Genomic DNA, 14,911 nt, shown 5'->3' on the forward strand with positions numbered 1-14,911 from the left:
CACTTATAGGTCTTCATAAATATTACTAAAATAAGTGATTCAGAGTATGATAGTGAGTTTTGTTAAGGATGAGTGCTATAAACCCTACCCAATAGAGTCACTTCCTATCTCTCTGTAATGCAGCAGGGCTTTGGGAGTGGTTGGGGGGATGTGGGTATTGTGGGTAGGTTTTGCAAACATGGCAGCTTGAGAACCTCTTCTAAATGTAGTTGCATCTCTGTTTGGGGAATTCTAAATTAGGGAAAACCAAGTTCAAAGCCTGAACTTCATAACTGCTAACATTCCTTAGCTGTATGGGTAACATGCCTCTAGGATGATGAAGCCAGAAAATGTTGCGACTGTTTACATGTTTTACTGAAAAACTAAAATGAAACTCTTATCTGACTTCCTTAATACTATATTATCCTTTTTTCTGTTTGTTTTTATATTATTTTACTCCAGTGAACCACATTCTGTATTTCAGGAGGTTAATCCTCTAAATCTATTTTGTGGGCATAGAACTAAAACGTCCACGATGTTTTATATATGTCTAACCATTTATTGAAATATAATCCTATTGTGAAAAATATATATGATTCTATTGTGGATCTTGGGACAATACAGGATTAGGTCTATATTTCTTTACCTTTTCAAAGAGTATCATGGGTTTTTAAGTCATTGTCATAATAGAAGTTTCCACTGTAGGGGCGCCTGTGCGGTTCAGCTGGGTAAATGCCCAACTTCAGCTCAGGTCATGGTCTCATGGATTGTGGGTTCCAGCCCCATGTCAGGCTCTGTGCTGATAGCTCAGAGCCTAGAACCAGCTTCAGATTCTGTGTCTCCCTCTCTTCTCCACTCATGTTCTGTCTGTCTCTCAAAAATAAATAAACGTTTAAAAAAAAAAAAAAAGGCTTTCACTGTAAACATTCGTTAGAACCACATATCAGGGTTTTTTTTTTAAGTTTATTTATTTATTTTGAGAGAATGCAAGTGGAGGAGGGATAAAGAGAGAGAATCTCAAGTGGGCTCCGCACCATCACTGCAGAGCCCAATGCAGGCTCAAACGCATGAACCATGAGATCATTACCTGAGCTGAAGTCGGTTGCTTAAACTTAGAACTGAGTCATCCAGGTGCCCCATAGCCGTGTATCAGCTTTAAAACGTGACCTGGCAGGGGCGCCTGGGTGGCTCAGTTGGTTAAGCGGCTGACTTCGGCTCAGGTCATGATCTCACGGTCCGTGAGTTCGAGCCCCGCGTCGGGCTCTGTGCTGACAGCTCGGAGCCTGGAGCCTGCTTCAGATTCTGTGTCTCCCTCTCTCTGACCCTCCCCCGTTCATGCTCTGTCTCTCTGTCTCAAAAATAAATAAACATTAAAAAAAAAAGTTTTAAAAAACGTGACCTGGCACATAAACGCTGAGGATCATATTATAGAAAGGCCCTTCCGATCTGCATAAATGCTTTTTCCCTTGAGTACACTTGACCTTTTCTTTAAAAAAAAAAAGTACCTTGACCTTTGCCTTCCTTCTTCATTCTTAATGTGTTGTAGGTTTTGTTTGGTTAGTTTTAGATTAAAAAAAAATCCCCCCCCCCCCCCCAGCATTTTCTTTTTACCATAGCATGTTATACCTTGTATATAAGAGGGAAAGAAAAGCTTTCAGTAGAGCAAGACATGGAAACTCACATTGGGGGCATTGAAGCTCTGTTTTGTAACTGTGGAGCGCATCAGCATCTCTTTCATCCAACAGCCTCTTTGGGCTTTTTGTTCTGTGCCTTAGCCTTGGCTATCTTTTTTACTGTTTCTAGGACTCAGAAGAACCAAAAGACAGTAAAAATCCACATACTTCTGTATGACCAGGTTTGTATTTTGTGAGAAATACTAGTTCTGGGCACTTAGTATTTGCTCAGTATTTTTTGAAGTGACTGATAGACTCTTTCTCTTGCTCAAAAATCTGACTTTAAGTTTCTTGTGAATATATCAGATCTTATTCCAAGGAGAATTCTATATTCACAAATGTTTTATTCTTTCCCATGGTATCCAAATACCATTTCTGGATAGGGGATAAAAAAGCAGGCTGCTAAACTTCCAGGGCCAGAAGTTTTTAGTGTGCCACAGGCAAAAGTCAAAGCTTTGGATAGGGGAGAATATTTTAGATCACTAAATATTGTGCTATGGATTTATTTTATATTTACTGAATCACCTGTAAGGTCTTTGCTGGTGAGGATACTGGGGGGAAACAGACATGGCCCCTTTGCAGTTAGGATGATGGCATCCACCTGTATGTCAAACAAAACTTTTCCTGCCACCACCATTTTTACCCTAGTTTGGAAACTCCCCGACCCCCACCACCATATTCTGATAGTTGCCGAAAGCTTTTAACTCACTACAGATGACTTACATCATCTTTGGGTTGTCTCATTTGAGGTTCATTCCTGTTACATCAAGCAACTGAGTCTGTACTTTAAGGAAATAAGCTTCAGTATTTTCTATGCAATACAAAAGTATTTGGAACAGGTCAGCCAGCTGGTGCTGTATGTGGTGTAATTGTTAAGTATTGTAACCCAGACAAATCTTGAACTGCACCAATACATTAAAATAGTGCAATACAGTATTAAATCCAGATAATCTATAGCTAATGATGACATTTAAGACACTAGGTTGTGTAACTTGCCCAGTCAGCAAGTACCTCCTAGAGGAGGATTCATCCTTAATAGATGTTCTATCATTTATGAGCTGGCTTCTCTTAGAAGTCCCAAATTACCTTTGGGAGCTGTGATTCTAAACATACTGGGAAGCTGGGTATTCTAAAGCTGCTCCATGGAATGAAAAGCAAATTGGGATCAAGCATTCTGATTACGTTTTAGGAATGATGGAAGGAAATGTGTCAGCTTACAACCACACTATGTTTATTCTGCTTCATTCATTCATTTCTTTTCCATGCTATGAGCAAGGCATCGTGCTAGGCAGATGTGAATGTAAGTTAAATGTGATCTTTGATTTCGAGGAGTGTATCTAGTGGAGGATATATACCACATACAACACACACACACAACTATCAAGTGTACCCTGATACCAGTGGCCAAAATGAAGCATAAACGGAGCTGAAGATAGCAAAAGGGATACATTTATTTCTAACTGGGTCACTTGAAGAAGGGTTCACATAGATAGTGACATCCGAACTGAACTTAAATAGAATTTCAACCATCAGGGAGAAAGACATTCCAGACTAAGGAAGCCAGGTGTACAAAGGCACAGAGATGGGAAGGTACAAGACATTTGTGGGGACTAGCTCAGTGTGATTGGATCATGTGGTGTAGGAGAAAAGGGAGTAACACAAGTATTATGAAAGCAGATTATGGTGGGCCTATGTGTCCCTTGTGATTAGGTCTTGCTCCAAAAGACTCTTTGTATTAGATAAGGGAAGGATGGCTGCCATATTTCACTCATTTTGCAATTTGCTTGGACAATAGAGAGGTTGTAATAGACATTGAGATGAGCCTTACTTTTTGCTGGTGTTAGGCCCCAAAGATGGAAAGGGGCATGTTCAGAAAAATAAAGTTAGGCCAGGTCTGCAGGTTTGTGAATCATACCAAGTCTTTCCCCCAAATTGTTTTGGGAAAGTGAAATTGGGTTTAAATGAACAGCAGAGGCAACTTTGAAATAGAAAAGACTCAGAATGGAAGATTCATGTTAGGGATATATAAACATTTGCCTTTAGTTTTTCAAATGCCCAGTTATCCTTTCTTTATGATGATAATGGATGGAGGTTATGGACAACATGTTTAAGAACCATATAGAGGCACCTGGATGGCTCGGTTAAGCATCCAACTTTTTGTTTCAGCTCAGGTCATGATCACACGTTTCCTGGGATTAAGCCCTGCATCAGGCTCTCTGCCGAGAGGCTCTCCCTCAAAAAAAATAAAAACTTAAAAAAAAAAAAAAAAAAGAACCTTACATGGCTTCTCCCTCACACACCACCACCACCTTTTTCCCCCGTACTGTTCCATGTGAGAAGCAGTACAGGGGTTAAGCCAGAGGCTCTGGCACCAATTAACTTGAGTTCCATTACCCACTGCCTGTGTAACTTTAGAGACTTAACATCTGTAAAATAGGAGGGACGATAATAACACCTACCTTAAAGGCTACTGTAGTGAGGATTAGATACGCAAAACCAGGTAAAATGTATAGCATAGTGATTGTCACTTAGTAAACGTTCGTTAAGTGCTAGCCATCATCATTACCACTACTGCTTCAGGATGAACCTAGTCCCTTTGTGATACATCTTTGGGTGTGTGAAAGTTTGCTTTTATTTAGTATACTTTAAAGGAGAGGTACTTGCTGAAGCTATTTTGAGTTATGCCGATACCTCCGCAGCTACTGTTTCATTTTCTTATTTAAAAAAAAATTTTTTAATGTTTATTTATTTTTGACAGAGAGAGAGAGAGACAGAGCATGAGGGGGGGAGGGGCAGAGAGAAAGGGAGATCCGAATCTGAAGCAGGCTCCAGGCTCTAAGCTGTCAGCACAGAGCCCGACACGGGGCTCAAACTCATAGACCATGAGATCATGACCTGAGCCGAAGTTGGACGCTCAACCGACTGAGCCACCCAGGTGCCCCTGTAGCCACTGTTTTAAATGTGGCTTTATAGATATGATCCAGAACTGACCTGTCTTCTCGATGTGTATTCTAAGAGTGGTTTTCAAATTGGTGGGATCCGGTAGAGGACAGAATTCCTAGGTAGAGATGAAGCAGGTGGGGCCCTAGACTCCCCCTTCTTCATCAACCAGAATAATAATGCATTTTATCTATTTTATGTTAGGAGGTTTTCATATAAGATTTTGCTTGGAAAAAACAGTTCCAGGGTTTTTAAGATAGTATAGGATATGATCCACAACAGTGTTTCTCAAACTTAAATGTACTTACAAATAACATATTTAAAAATTTTTTTTAATGTTTATTTTTGAGAGAGAGAGACAGAGAGTGTGAGCAGGGGAAGGGCAGAGAGAGGGAGACACAGAATCCAAAGCAGCCTCCAGGCTCTGAGCTGTCAGCACAGAGCCTGATGTGGGGCTCAAACTCCCAAACCGCAAGATCATGGCTTAGGCCAAGGGTGGACGCTTAACCACCTGAGTCACCCAGGCTCCCCAGGTAATACATGTTAAAATACAAATTCTGATTCATTAGTTATAGAATGGATCTCTCAATTCTGCACTTTTTTAAAAGTTTATTTATTTTTGAGAGAGGTGGGGGAGACGGAGGGAGAGAGAATCCTAACCAGGCTCTGCGTAGTCAGCACAGAACTGGATGCAGGACTCAAACTCACAAACCATGAGATCATGACCTGAGCTGAAATTAAGAGGTTGGGTGCTTAACTGACTGAACCACCCAGGCGCCCCCCCCTCAATTCTGCATTTTTTGTTTGTTTTTTAATGTTTATGTATTTATGGGGGGGGCGAGGTACAGAGAGATAAGAAAGAGAATCCCAAGCAGGCTGTGCACTCTGTGCACAGAGCCAGACACAGGACTTGATCCCACAAACTGCAAGATCATGACCTGATCAGAAGAGTGGACACTTAACTGACTGAGCCACCCAGGCACCCCCCTCAATTCTGCATTTTTAACAAACTGCTGGTGTTTCCAAGTGCTGCTTCTCTGAGGACCATGCTGCAATAGCAAGATTCTAAGGGACCATGTTCTGCCTTCTTTTTGTAGTGGTGGTTCTCAGCTGCAGATATAGGTTATCTATTGCACTCATCTTTGGAGCTTTAAAACAAACAAACAAACAAACAAAAAAACCACTCCGGGCCCTAGCCCAGACCTACAGAGTCTGAATTTCTGGGGTGGTTCCAGGCACATGTATTTTTAATCCTGGTTGAGAATCACTGCTCAAATACCAAAAGTACATCTTGTCCATAACCCCTTTGGCTTCTTCAATAATTTTTAAAAATAGTATCTGCTAGAATTGTATAGCTCTCGAGACTTCCTAAATGTTAAAAGCCATATTTTTTATTTTATTAGTTTAAGCAGTATTAGAATTTACTTTGGTTGGTAGTTAGTGATCCACAAGAATCCACTTGAGAGTACTAATGTTCATATTTGTTTATAAAGGAGGATACTAAATTATGAGACCTCTGGAAGAGAAAGAAGGTCTATATTTGGTTTCCCTTCTGTCTTTGCTTCTTTTAGTGGAACAAAAAGAATTGCTTTACAAGGCTCTAGGAAATCTAATCATTCTGGTGGATCATTTTCTAAGTCTTTCCTAAATACCAAAAGGGACTTGAGTGAGAGATACCTTGGTGTATACAGAGTACCATGTATAAGGAAGGACTGGATAATGGTTGGTCTTTCTGTCCTGTAGCCCTCTTTAATGCACAGGAGTGCTAAGCATGACATAGTTCCTACAAACCACAACAGTCATCCAGCAAGTGGAAATCGGCCAGCAGTGGCCCTCAGACATGGGCATAAAGTACAGAGTTGGGGCATGACTGGGAATGTTTAAAATGAATCTTAGAAAACATTGTGATGGGAGTACGTAGGCGGCTCAGTTGATTGAGCATCTGACTCTTGATTTTGGCTTCGGTCATGATCCCAGGGTCATGGGATCGAGCCCCATGTCAGGCTCTACTTGGGGCCTGCTTGAGATTCTCTTTCTCTCTCTCTCCCTCTGCCCCTCTCCCCTGCTCGCATGCTGTCTGTCTGTCTCTCTCAAATTAAAAAAGAAAAAGAAGAAAACATTTTGATGTAGAGATTGTTAAATGGAAATAGATATATAGCGTACATATATATTTCTTGGACGTAGATTTTTTTTCAAGTAGGCTCTATGCTCAGCACAGAGCCCATTGTGGGACTTGAACTCACAACTGTGAGATAAAGACTTGAGCTGAGATCAAGAGTCGGTTGCTCAACTAACTGAGCCACTGTGGTGTCCTTGGAGGTAGATTTTTTTTAAATAAATTTTCAAAAGTGCTGGAGTTACTTATCAAACCATTTATTATTAGAATTTGTATTTCGATTTAACAAAATAGAATTCAATTTTATACTAAATCATTAGATGTTGTTAAGATCATAGAAAAACTGAACTAAGAATAGAAGTGGGCACAGGTCTTGAAATTAGTGGTTGGAAGAAATGAGGCATTTCTTTCCAGATTATGTATCTTTTCTAAACCACCTAGAATTTTAGACATCTAAAATGGCTTTGGTATAGCCAGAATTTTTGAATGAAGAAAATACTGAATTGCTTTTTTATCTCCGCCTTTATCTTTTAGCTGTTTTTCTGTGGTATAAGGATGTAGACATTCCTGTATTCTTCATTTAACTGCTTTTTCCATGTCCATTTACTTGTTTTGAAGCTGTTTACTGAAATCAGATCTAAACTCATCTAAGCCTTCTGAAATCCCACTGCTTCCCTGAGTGGGAGAGCAAAGGCTTAAAGCAGTAAACGGAAAAGATTCACTTTTTTTGCCTCAGTAACAAGCTCTGTAGTCAGTGTTGGTTTGAATATGGTCTAGGATTAATATCTCTGGTGTTGTGTTGACCTTGACACATAACTGATGTCAACAGCAAGATCTATAAGAATATTTCATTCATCAGTGCTCTCACTAAGGTTAGAAGTTCTGGTTCAGAAGGCAAGATTGCCTGTGCAGAAAGCCTACCTTGTGGTTAAAGTCCAACCTGTGGGATATATGTGTGTATAATCTAGTTATTTGGTTGTTCTGGATGGCAGCATCCCTGACTGTATTAGCTGCCAAGGTATAGTGAGCCTCTAAAGACTATCATTGTGCTCTCATTTTTTCATTTTTTCCTGAATCCCTCCTTATCTAAAACACCCGCTACTCTTCTGCCATTAATCCAGTTCCAACAGGGCCGTACCACTAAATATGAACTTGAAGCTCTTCTTTGACTGAATATGTTCTATCCCTCTTTGATTATCAAAGCCCTTGAAGAATCACTTGAGACAAAGAAATAGTAAAAATATATGCAAAGCACAATGAAGATATGTGCCTCAGTGAGCTTGTCTACTTTGTTGACCAGCCTCACCTCATAGGTACCATAGCCAGAGTCCTCTGCCAAGCCAATACAAAAAAGCCAAGGGTTTTTCGTATTCACTTGCTCTAAGAGTAGGCTACCACATTCACTACATGAACTGCACCCAACTGTAGCAACCTTGTGTGCTGCAGTACCCAGCCAGGTATGATATGAGCTACCTATGAGAATATTGAAATAAAAGAACATTTAACCATAGGAAAGTAATTAATACAGACATCTTCCAAATGTGGAAATAACTAGTCTTTTTCAGTAGGGAAAGTTACTTTAGAACTGATCATTGTTTCATGGTATTTCTTACAAATAAGCAGCTGTGTTGAGTTTTTGATAATGGTTCCTCTACAGATGGACTTTCTGAAGTGTAATCCATATTATTAGGGGTGAAGAAAGAGGAAATCAGTGCTCATTTGGTCATCATCTGTAAGAAGAATTGCAGCTTCTAAGAATGGCAATATGTTCTCTCCATTGCATCTCTTGAAGTTTCTTCTCTATTCTTAAAAGTTGTAATTCCTTTTCTAGATGATGTTAAGAACATTCTCTGCCATGGAAGGTTACCTTGTCTTCTGTTCACTCTGATGCTTAGGCCTCCCTTAACAATGATGCATGCTCTGCTGGGAGAAGGAAACTTAGGCTGTAAATTCAAGGATATTGGTCAGCAAGGATATGTTGGGGAGAAAAGCACTAGGGTGAGTGTTACTTATGGAAAGAAAACTGGATATTCTATAGCTGTGAGAAACATCTGGCTGCTGACTGAAAGGCCATTTTTGTTTGGAAATTGCATTTTGTTTTGTTTTCATGAAACCTACTGAAATCTGCAGGAACAAGATTAGTTTCCAAGTTGAAACTGAGGGTGGCTATACTCTTCATGTTACCCTCAATTTTCACATATTGGCAATAAATTCATTTACAAATTAAATTCTTGTACTTTTAAGATTAGTCTCTCATTTTGGATATGATGACTTGCCCCCAGTATGGATGAGGTGGTAGGTAGGTAGATGTTGTGGGAATTAGAATACAGTAATTTGCCTCAGACTTACATGTTTTCACTCTGATTGGCAGGAATACATGGTTTACAAGAAGCATACCTACATGAGGCTTGATGGTTCCTCCAAGATCTCAGAGAGGCGGGACATGGTTGCTGATTTTCAGAACAGGTAATGTTAAGGGGAATTACAGAAATTCGCGTTTGATTTACCTCTAATGCTTAAGATGATGAGTTTAAAAGAAATGTCAGCATATCTCAGGTTGTTAAGCAGTTGTGTTCTGCCATTTTAAGAGGTAGCTAAATCTGTTTATAGTGGTTCAGATCTATATGTGCGGGAGAGAAAAAAATGAATACTCGATAATTCCTTTATTCACAATATACCTTTTTACCAAATCAGCACCCTTTTCTTTGGTCAATAAAAGAAATGATTTCTGAGTGTAAACCAAGATCCTCCTTTATGTGGAAAATGTATGTGTAGAAAGAAGTCCACAAGGCTATATTCTAAATGTTAACAATGACTATCTCTGGATATTGACTTATAGTTGATTATTGGTTTGTTTTGCTTACCTCTTTTGTGTAAATTTAAAGAAAAATACCTTCCTTTTTCCTGCTTTCCCTCTAGCATTGTAGTAATACATAATACAGTGCAGTATGACAAATTGCAGTGATGTGCAATCTATTCAGCTGGCAGCTCTCAGTTACAGTACTTCTCCCACCTGATAATGAGCCTATGAAATTTCAAGTACTGCCTGCTGGATGCTGATGGCTTACAGAGCCATAATTATCCTAAGCGCAGGTTCTCATGTAATAAGCAGAGTCTGGTTACTGCTCCCTAAAAGCGAAGCTCCACTAGCTACTAATAGGCTGCTAAACTCCACCCTTATATTTTCTTCCCTAGACCTGGATAACTAAAGAATAGAGTAGATCTTAATGTGCTGCTGTAAATCACAACAGTTGTGCATTTCTGGGCTTTAATTGTTGTAGTCTATTAATATTTAACTTTTGAATTCTTGGGAAGAAAATTAGGCACATAGCCATTTGTATTTAGGTTACTATTTTTAATTTCTTTCATTTCACTTTTAAAGCATGGTTTACTTCAAATGTAAAACAATTTTGGGGTGTCTGGGTGGCTCTGTGCTGACAGCTCAGAGCCTGGAGCCTGCTTTGGCTTCTGTGTCTCCCTCTCTCTCTGCCCCTCCCCTGCTCATGCTCTCTCTCTCTCAAAAACAAAATAAACATTAAAAAAAGAATTTTTTTTTTTAATGTAAAACAACTTAGCATAAAACAAATTCATAGTTCAACATAGAGTGCCCTGTGATTGAATATTTTGCTCCTTTATAATGAAGCACAGGTAAGATAAACCCTGTTTTGGTTTACAGTCTGTACTCAAGCCAGTAACTCCTAAGTTGAAATTATACATGTGAATTAAAGTGGCTGTTTGGCCGACAGTGGAGGGGAAGATCTGCTTTGGACCTATTTGAGTTTGTTACCTTGGAGCAACTGTGTGTGGCTGGCCTAACCTAGCTTCTTACCTAGCAGAAGCTATGGGCAGATTTTTAAATTGATTATTTGAGACATGTATATCCATAGTACAGCTGACTCTCAAATAACATGGGTTTTAACTCCATAGGTCCACTTATACATGGATTTTTTTGATAAATATGAAACACTACTGTAAATGTATTTTCTCTACCTTATGATTTTCTTAATAACATTTTCTTTTCTCTAGCTTACTTTATGAAGTAAGATTACAATATGTAATACACATAACATACAAAATGTGTATTAATCAACTGCTTATATTATCGGTAAGCTTCCAGTCCACAGTAGGCAATTCATAGTTAATTTTGGGGGGAGTCAAAAGTTATACCCAGATTTTTTACTGTGCCAGGAGGTTGGTGCCCCTAAACCCCCTGCATTGTTCAAGGGTCAACTGTAGTGCCTCTCAACCCCATCATATTGTTAATCATCCTGCCCTAGAAAAAATTTTGTGCCAGCTGATCTTCATCTTTTCTTGATTCTGAAATCAAATGAAACATATTTTACTTTGTTCTTGCCGACTCCAATGTAAAAGCTTCAACTCTTAGATATATCCCTCTAGTCTTTAATATGTATGTGGTTATATTCACATGTTTGATAACCATATTAAAGATATGATTGTGTTTCCTGATTCCTTCCCCTTAACATTATATCGTAAACATCTTTATGTATCATTTAAAAAATCTTTGTAATAAATTTCAATGACTAATATTTCATTACACTGGATATTTATACTGTATTTCTGTTGTTAAAATGTTGAGTGAGTATCTTTGTTTACAAAACTTTGTCATCATTTTAGTTTTCTTAATACAAATTCAAACAAGGGAAATTACTGACCGTAAGGGGATATGAACATTTAAGACTATGCTGATTGTTATATTGCCTTGTACAGAGTTCTGATTTAGAGTCCAACCAGAGCTGTAGTATGTTCACATGTAATGATTTGGTCTTCTGAGTTGTAGAGGTACAGCTCTTCTAGCGGACCCAGTGGACGTGAGATCCCAGACACCGTATATTTTATAGTGACCTTCTAGTGAAAAAAATCAGTAGATGTATCTGATTTATTACTTCTAAAATCTTTTGTTGAACTTGTGGACAGTTGTTTTAGCACTCGCAGTATCGTGTGATAGTTTTGGAAACCTTAGCTCTAAAAGAAGGGTATTTTCACCATTAACTGTACTAGATGTGCTTAATAAATACATGACTTTCTTTGGGGAACGTTCCTTGAATTTCCAGACCCTACAACTGTGAGTCAGTAGGAAGCAGTGAGTTTTATTTAGGTTCAACATTTGAGTAACCATCATTTTAACACCTGTATCTAATATTAGGCAAAATGAAACAAACAGACGAATGTGTCTTTCCCTGCCTACATTATGAGCTAGACAGATGACAGAGTTGGGATTGCAGCTAGAATATAATCTCCTGCTTCTTGTATATGGAGTCCGAACTATGCCAGTGCTATCAGAAGCTTATCAGACCCCTTCAAATGGGAAAAAATTCTCAACTTGTAAATTTGAGTGGCTGAGGTAGCCCAATATAGAGAAAAAGACAGGTGTTTTTGAAAATGAAGAAGTCTGCCTTGCCAAATATTTTCATTATTATTAATGAAAAGACATCAAAAGAAAAAAAAAAAAGTAGTTTCAGCTAGAGAGCCCTGTGGCTCAAAGGTCAGCCAGAGTAAACAAGAACTCCTATAAAAAGCCATTTACATTCCCTTCATACAAGATTTATTTATGAGGGATCCTTCCAGGAAAGAGTCTGACTGAGACTAAAGACTGTTTGGCCAGGATGTCCTGACTGGGCAACATTCAGAACATGTGATCAGTGCATGATCCTAGAAGCCATTCACAAGGTCTTTGCTCTGGAGTGCCTTGGCCTTTGCTTCCCTTCCTCCTACCCCATGACATTTAGCAAATAGACCCCCCCCCCCCCCATTATCTGATCACTTGGGGTGACCCTTTGGAAAATATGAGAAAAAGTGAGTGTAGCATCAAGTTTTCTTGGTGAGAGTGTTGTAGACTTCCAGTGTTGTCTTTCATTCTGGTTCTTTTTTCATTCAGCAAGTCTTCACTGCAGTCAGTCAGGCTACATACCCAGCACTGTTTGGGTATTCTGGTGCAGAGTAGCCTCAATGGGTCATTAAATGAGAATAAGAGTGAGACCTGAGCATATCTTTGCTACATGATTTCATAGGGTCCTTCACAGACCACCCAAAAGCCTGGTCTCAAAGGCATGTTCCAACAGAAACCCTGAGTTGAAATTCTTTTTCAGCCCCCTAGAGGGCACCCAAACCATCATGATGCTTCAGGGATTCTGTTTTCTTCTGTTTAGTCAAAGTCCCCAAAACATTAATTCACATTATCAATACTAGATTTGTTAAGTTGAAAAGAACTACTCAGCAGTTTGATTTAGGTGTTTTTGTTTATAAATGATCCAATACTGTTATCCAGAATGAACAATAATTTAACAACCCAAGGTTTCCATAATCCTTATTTTTCCATTACTGTGTGATAAAATGATATTGAATACAGCCAAAAAGTTACCATCTGCCTTATCATTAAAAGGCATCTTCTGTTTTCTTTTTTTGAGGTGTCTTTTCCGTATATAGTTAATATCCCAAAAAAAAGTGTCTTCTAGCATTATATTTCTAAGTTTTGCTGCTGACTTATTTTTACCTACATTTCCTTCACTGTTTTTCTATACATGGTCCTTGTTTATAAATCATTACCATATCTGGGGAATTATCTCTCTGGCTGTCCAGACTATGGAAATGACCCGTCTTTCTGTCTCTACCCTTTCTTTTTTCTTTTTTTTTTTTTTTAATGTTTGTTTATTTTTGAGAGAGAGAGCAAGCAGGGGAGGACAGAGGAGAGAGAGAATCCCAAGCAGGCTCCTTGCTGTCAGCACAGAGCCCAACATGGTGCTTGAGCTCATGAGCTGTGAGATCATGACCTGAGCCAAAATCAAAAGTCAGGACGCTTAACTGACTAAGCCACCCAGGTACCCCTTTGCCTCTGCCCTTCCTTATATTGCAGTTCCCAGTTGCTTTCTACCTCCCTCCCTGTCTCATCCCTCTTCCTCTGCTCGCTCCCCTTGCTCAAGTCTGGACTTGTTTAGGAATAACCAAAAGAGTCCTAGCTGTTGGGTGCTTCTATCAGCTCTCACAAGGGTGTTGGAGAGAACCTTCTGACCCCTGCTTCTGTATCCACCAAAGCAGGAGAGAGAAGTATGTGGAAGAGCAATCCTCTCAGGGCCAGAGGTGGGAAGGACTTTTCTGTAGAGATTAGTATAGCCCTGGAAAGCTCTATCAGTTTTTATTTGCAGCCTCATGGTTATTTTCCTGTGGGCTGTAAGGTGTCAAGCTTCCATTTGTATCATCTCATATCTGTAAGAAAATATGTTTGCAAACTAGCGTGTGCCTTTTAAGTTTTTGATTTGCCCTATATGTGTTAACTATAAAAGAGAACTTCTGGGGCACCTAGGTGCCTCAGTCGGTTAAGCATCTGACTTCAGCTCAGGTCATGATCTTGCAGGTTGTGGGTTCAGACTCCATGTTGGGCTCTGTGCTGACAGCTCGGAGCCTAGAGCCTGCTTCAGATTCTGTGTCTCCCTCTGTCTCTGCCCCTCCCCCACGCTCACTTGCGCTCTCTCTCTCTCTCTCTCTCTCTCTCTGTTTCTCAAAAATAACATTAAAAAAAATTTTAAAGAGGACTTTTATAAATTAAATAAATAAAATTATGAAATAATTAAATTGATAACATAATTCAAGGATAAACTAGTAGAACATTAGTGAGAGTATAGAACTTTTGGAATCAGGCCTGCAGACATACTTTATTATTATGCCTGCCTCTAGGAACCTTGTATTTACCTAAATACAAATAGTGGACAGATTTCTACTAGGACCAGCACAGCTTAGTGATTAACAAGGAGGCTTATTTCAAAATAGTTCCTTCACTGATACTCATGTTTACTGTTGATATGTCATCACTTAGTCACTTCAGCTATATTCAGAGCATCCTCATTTTATAGTCCAGGAAACAGACCTTCAGCAGTTAAATGACTTTACCAAGAAAAAAGAGCCCTTGAGAACATCCTGGTATCACTGTTTGCTTTTTGTTTTTTTGTTGTTGTTGTTGTTGTTGTTTTGTGTTTTTTTTTTTGAACCAACAGAATAAAAATTCATTTTATGTTGGAATTTAGTACCTCTATGCCATATCTGAAATTTGAGTCATCTGCTCTTCAGACTGAGCCAGCCAGGCACCCCTATATTACAATATTTTTAATCTGTTCTGTTCCTTTATTTCTTTAATGCAGTCTGATCCACCAAACTGATTTCATGACCAGTAATAGGTGTGACCTGCGATTTG

General features: G+C 39.1%; 1 protein-coding gene across 2 annotated transcripts in view; it reads left to right on the forward strand.

The window, feature by feature from the left end:
* The window catches only part of INO80 (INO80 complex ATPase subunit), a 136,707-nt gene that overhangs the window by 103,111 nt on the left and 18,685 nt on the right, over nt 1–14,911 (forward strand). For both annotated transcript variants that reach the window (XM_060618905.3, XM_060618904.3), the window contains exon 28: nt 9,080–9,174. In XM_060618905.3, the coding sequence (XP_060474888.1) occupies nt 9,080–9,174 (95 nt within the window). The remainder of the gene's footprint in view (nt 1–9,079; nt 9,175–14,911) is intronic.

Source organism: Panthera onca, chromosome B3 (genome assembly GCF_046562875.1).
Source record: "Panthera onca isolate mPanOnc1 chromosome B3, mPanOnc1 haplotype 2, whole genome shotgun sequence".
Lineage (NCBI taxonomy): Eukaryota > Metazoa > Chordata > Mammalia > Carnivora > Felidae > Panthera > Panthera onca.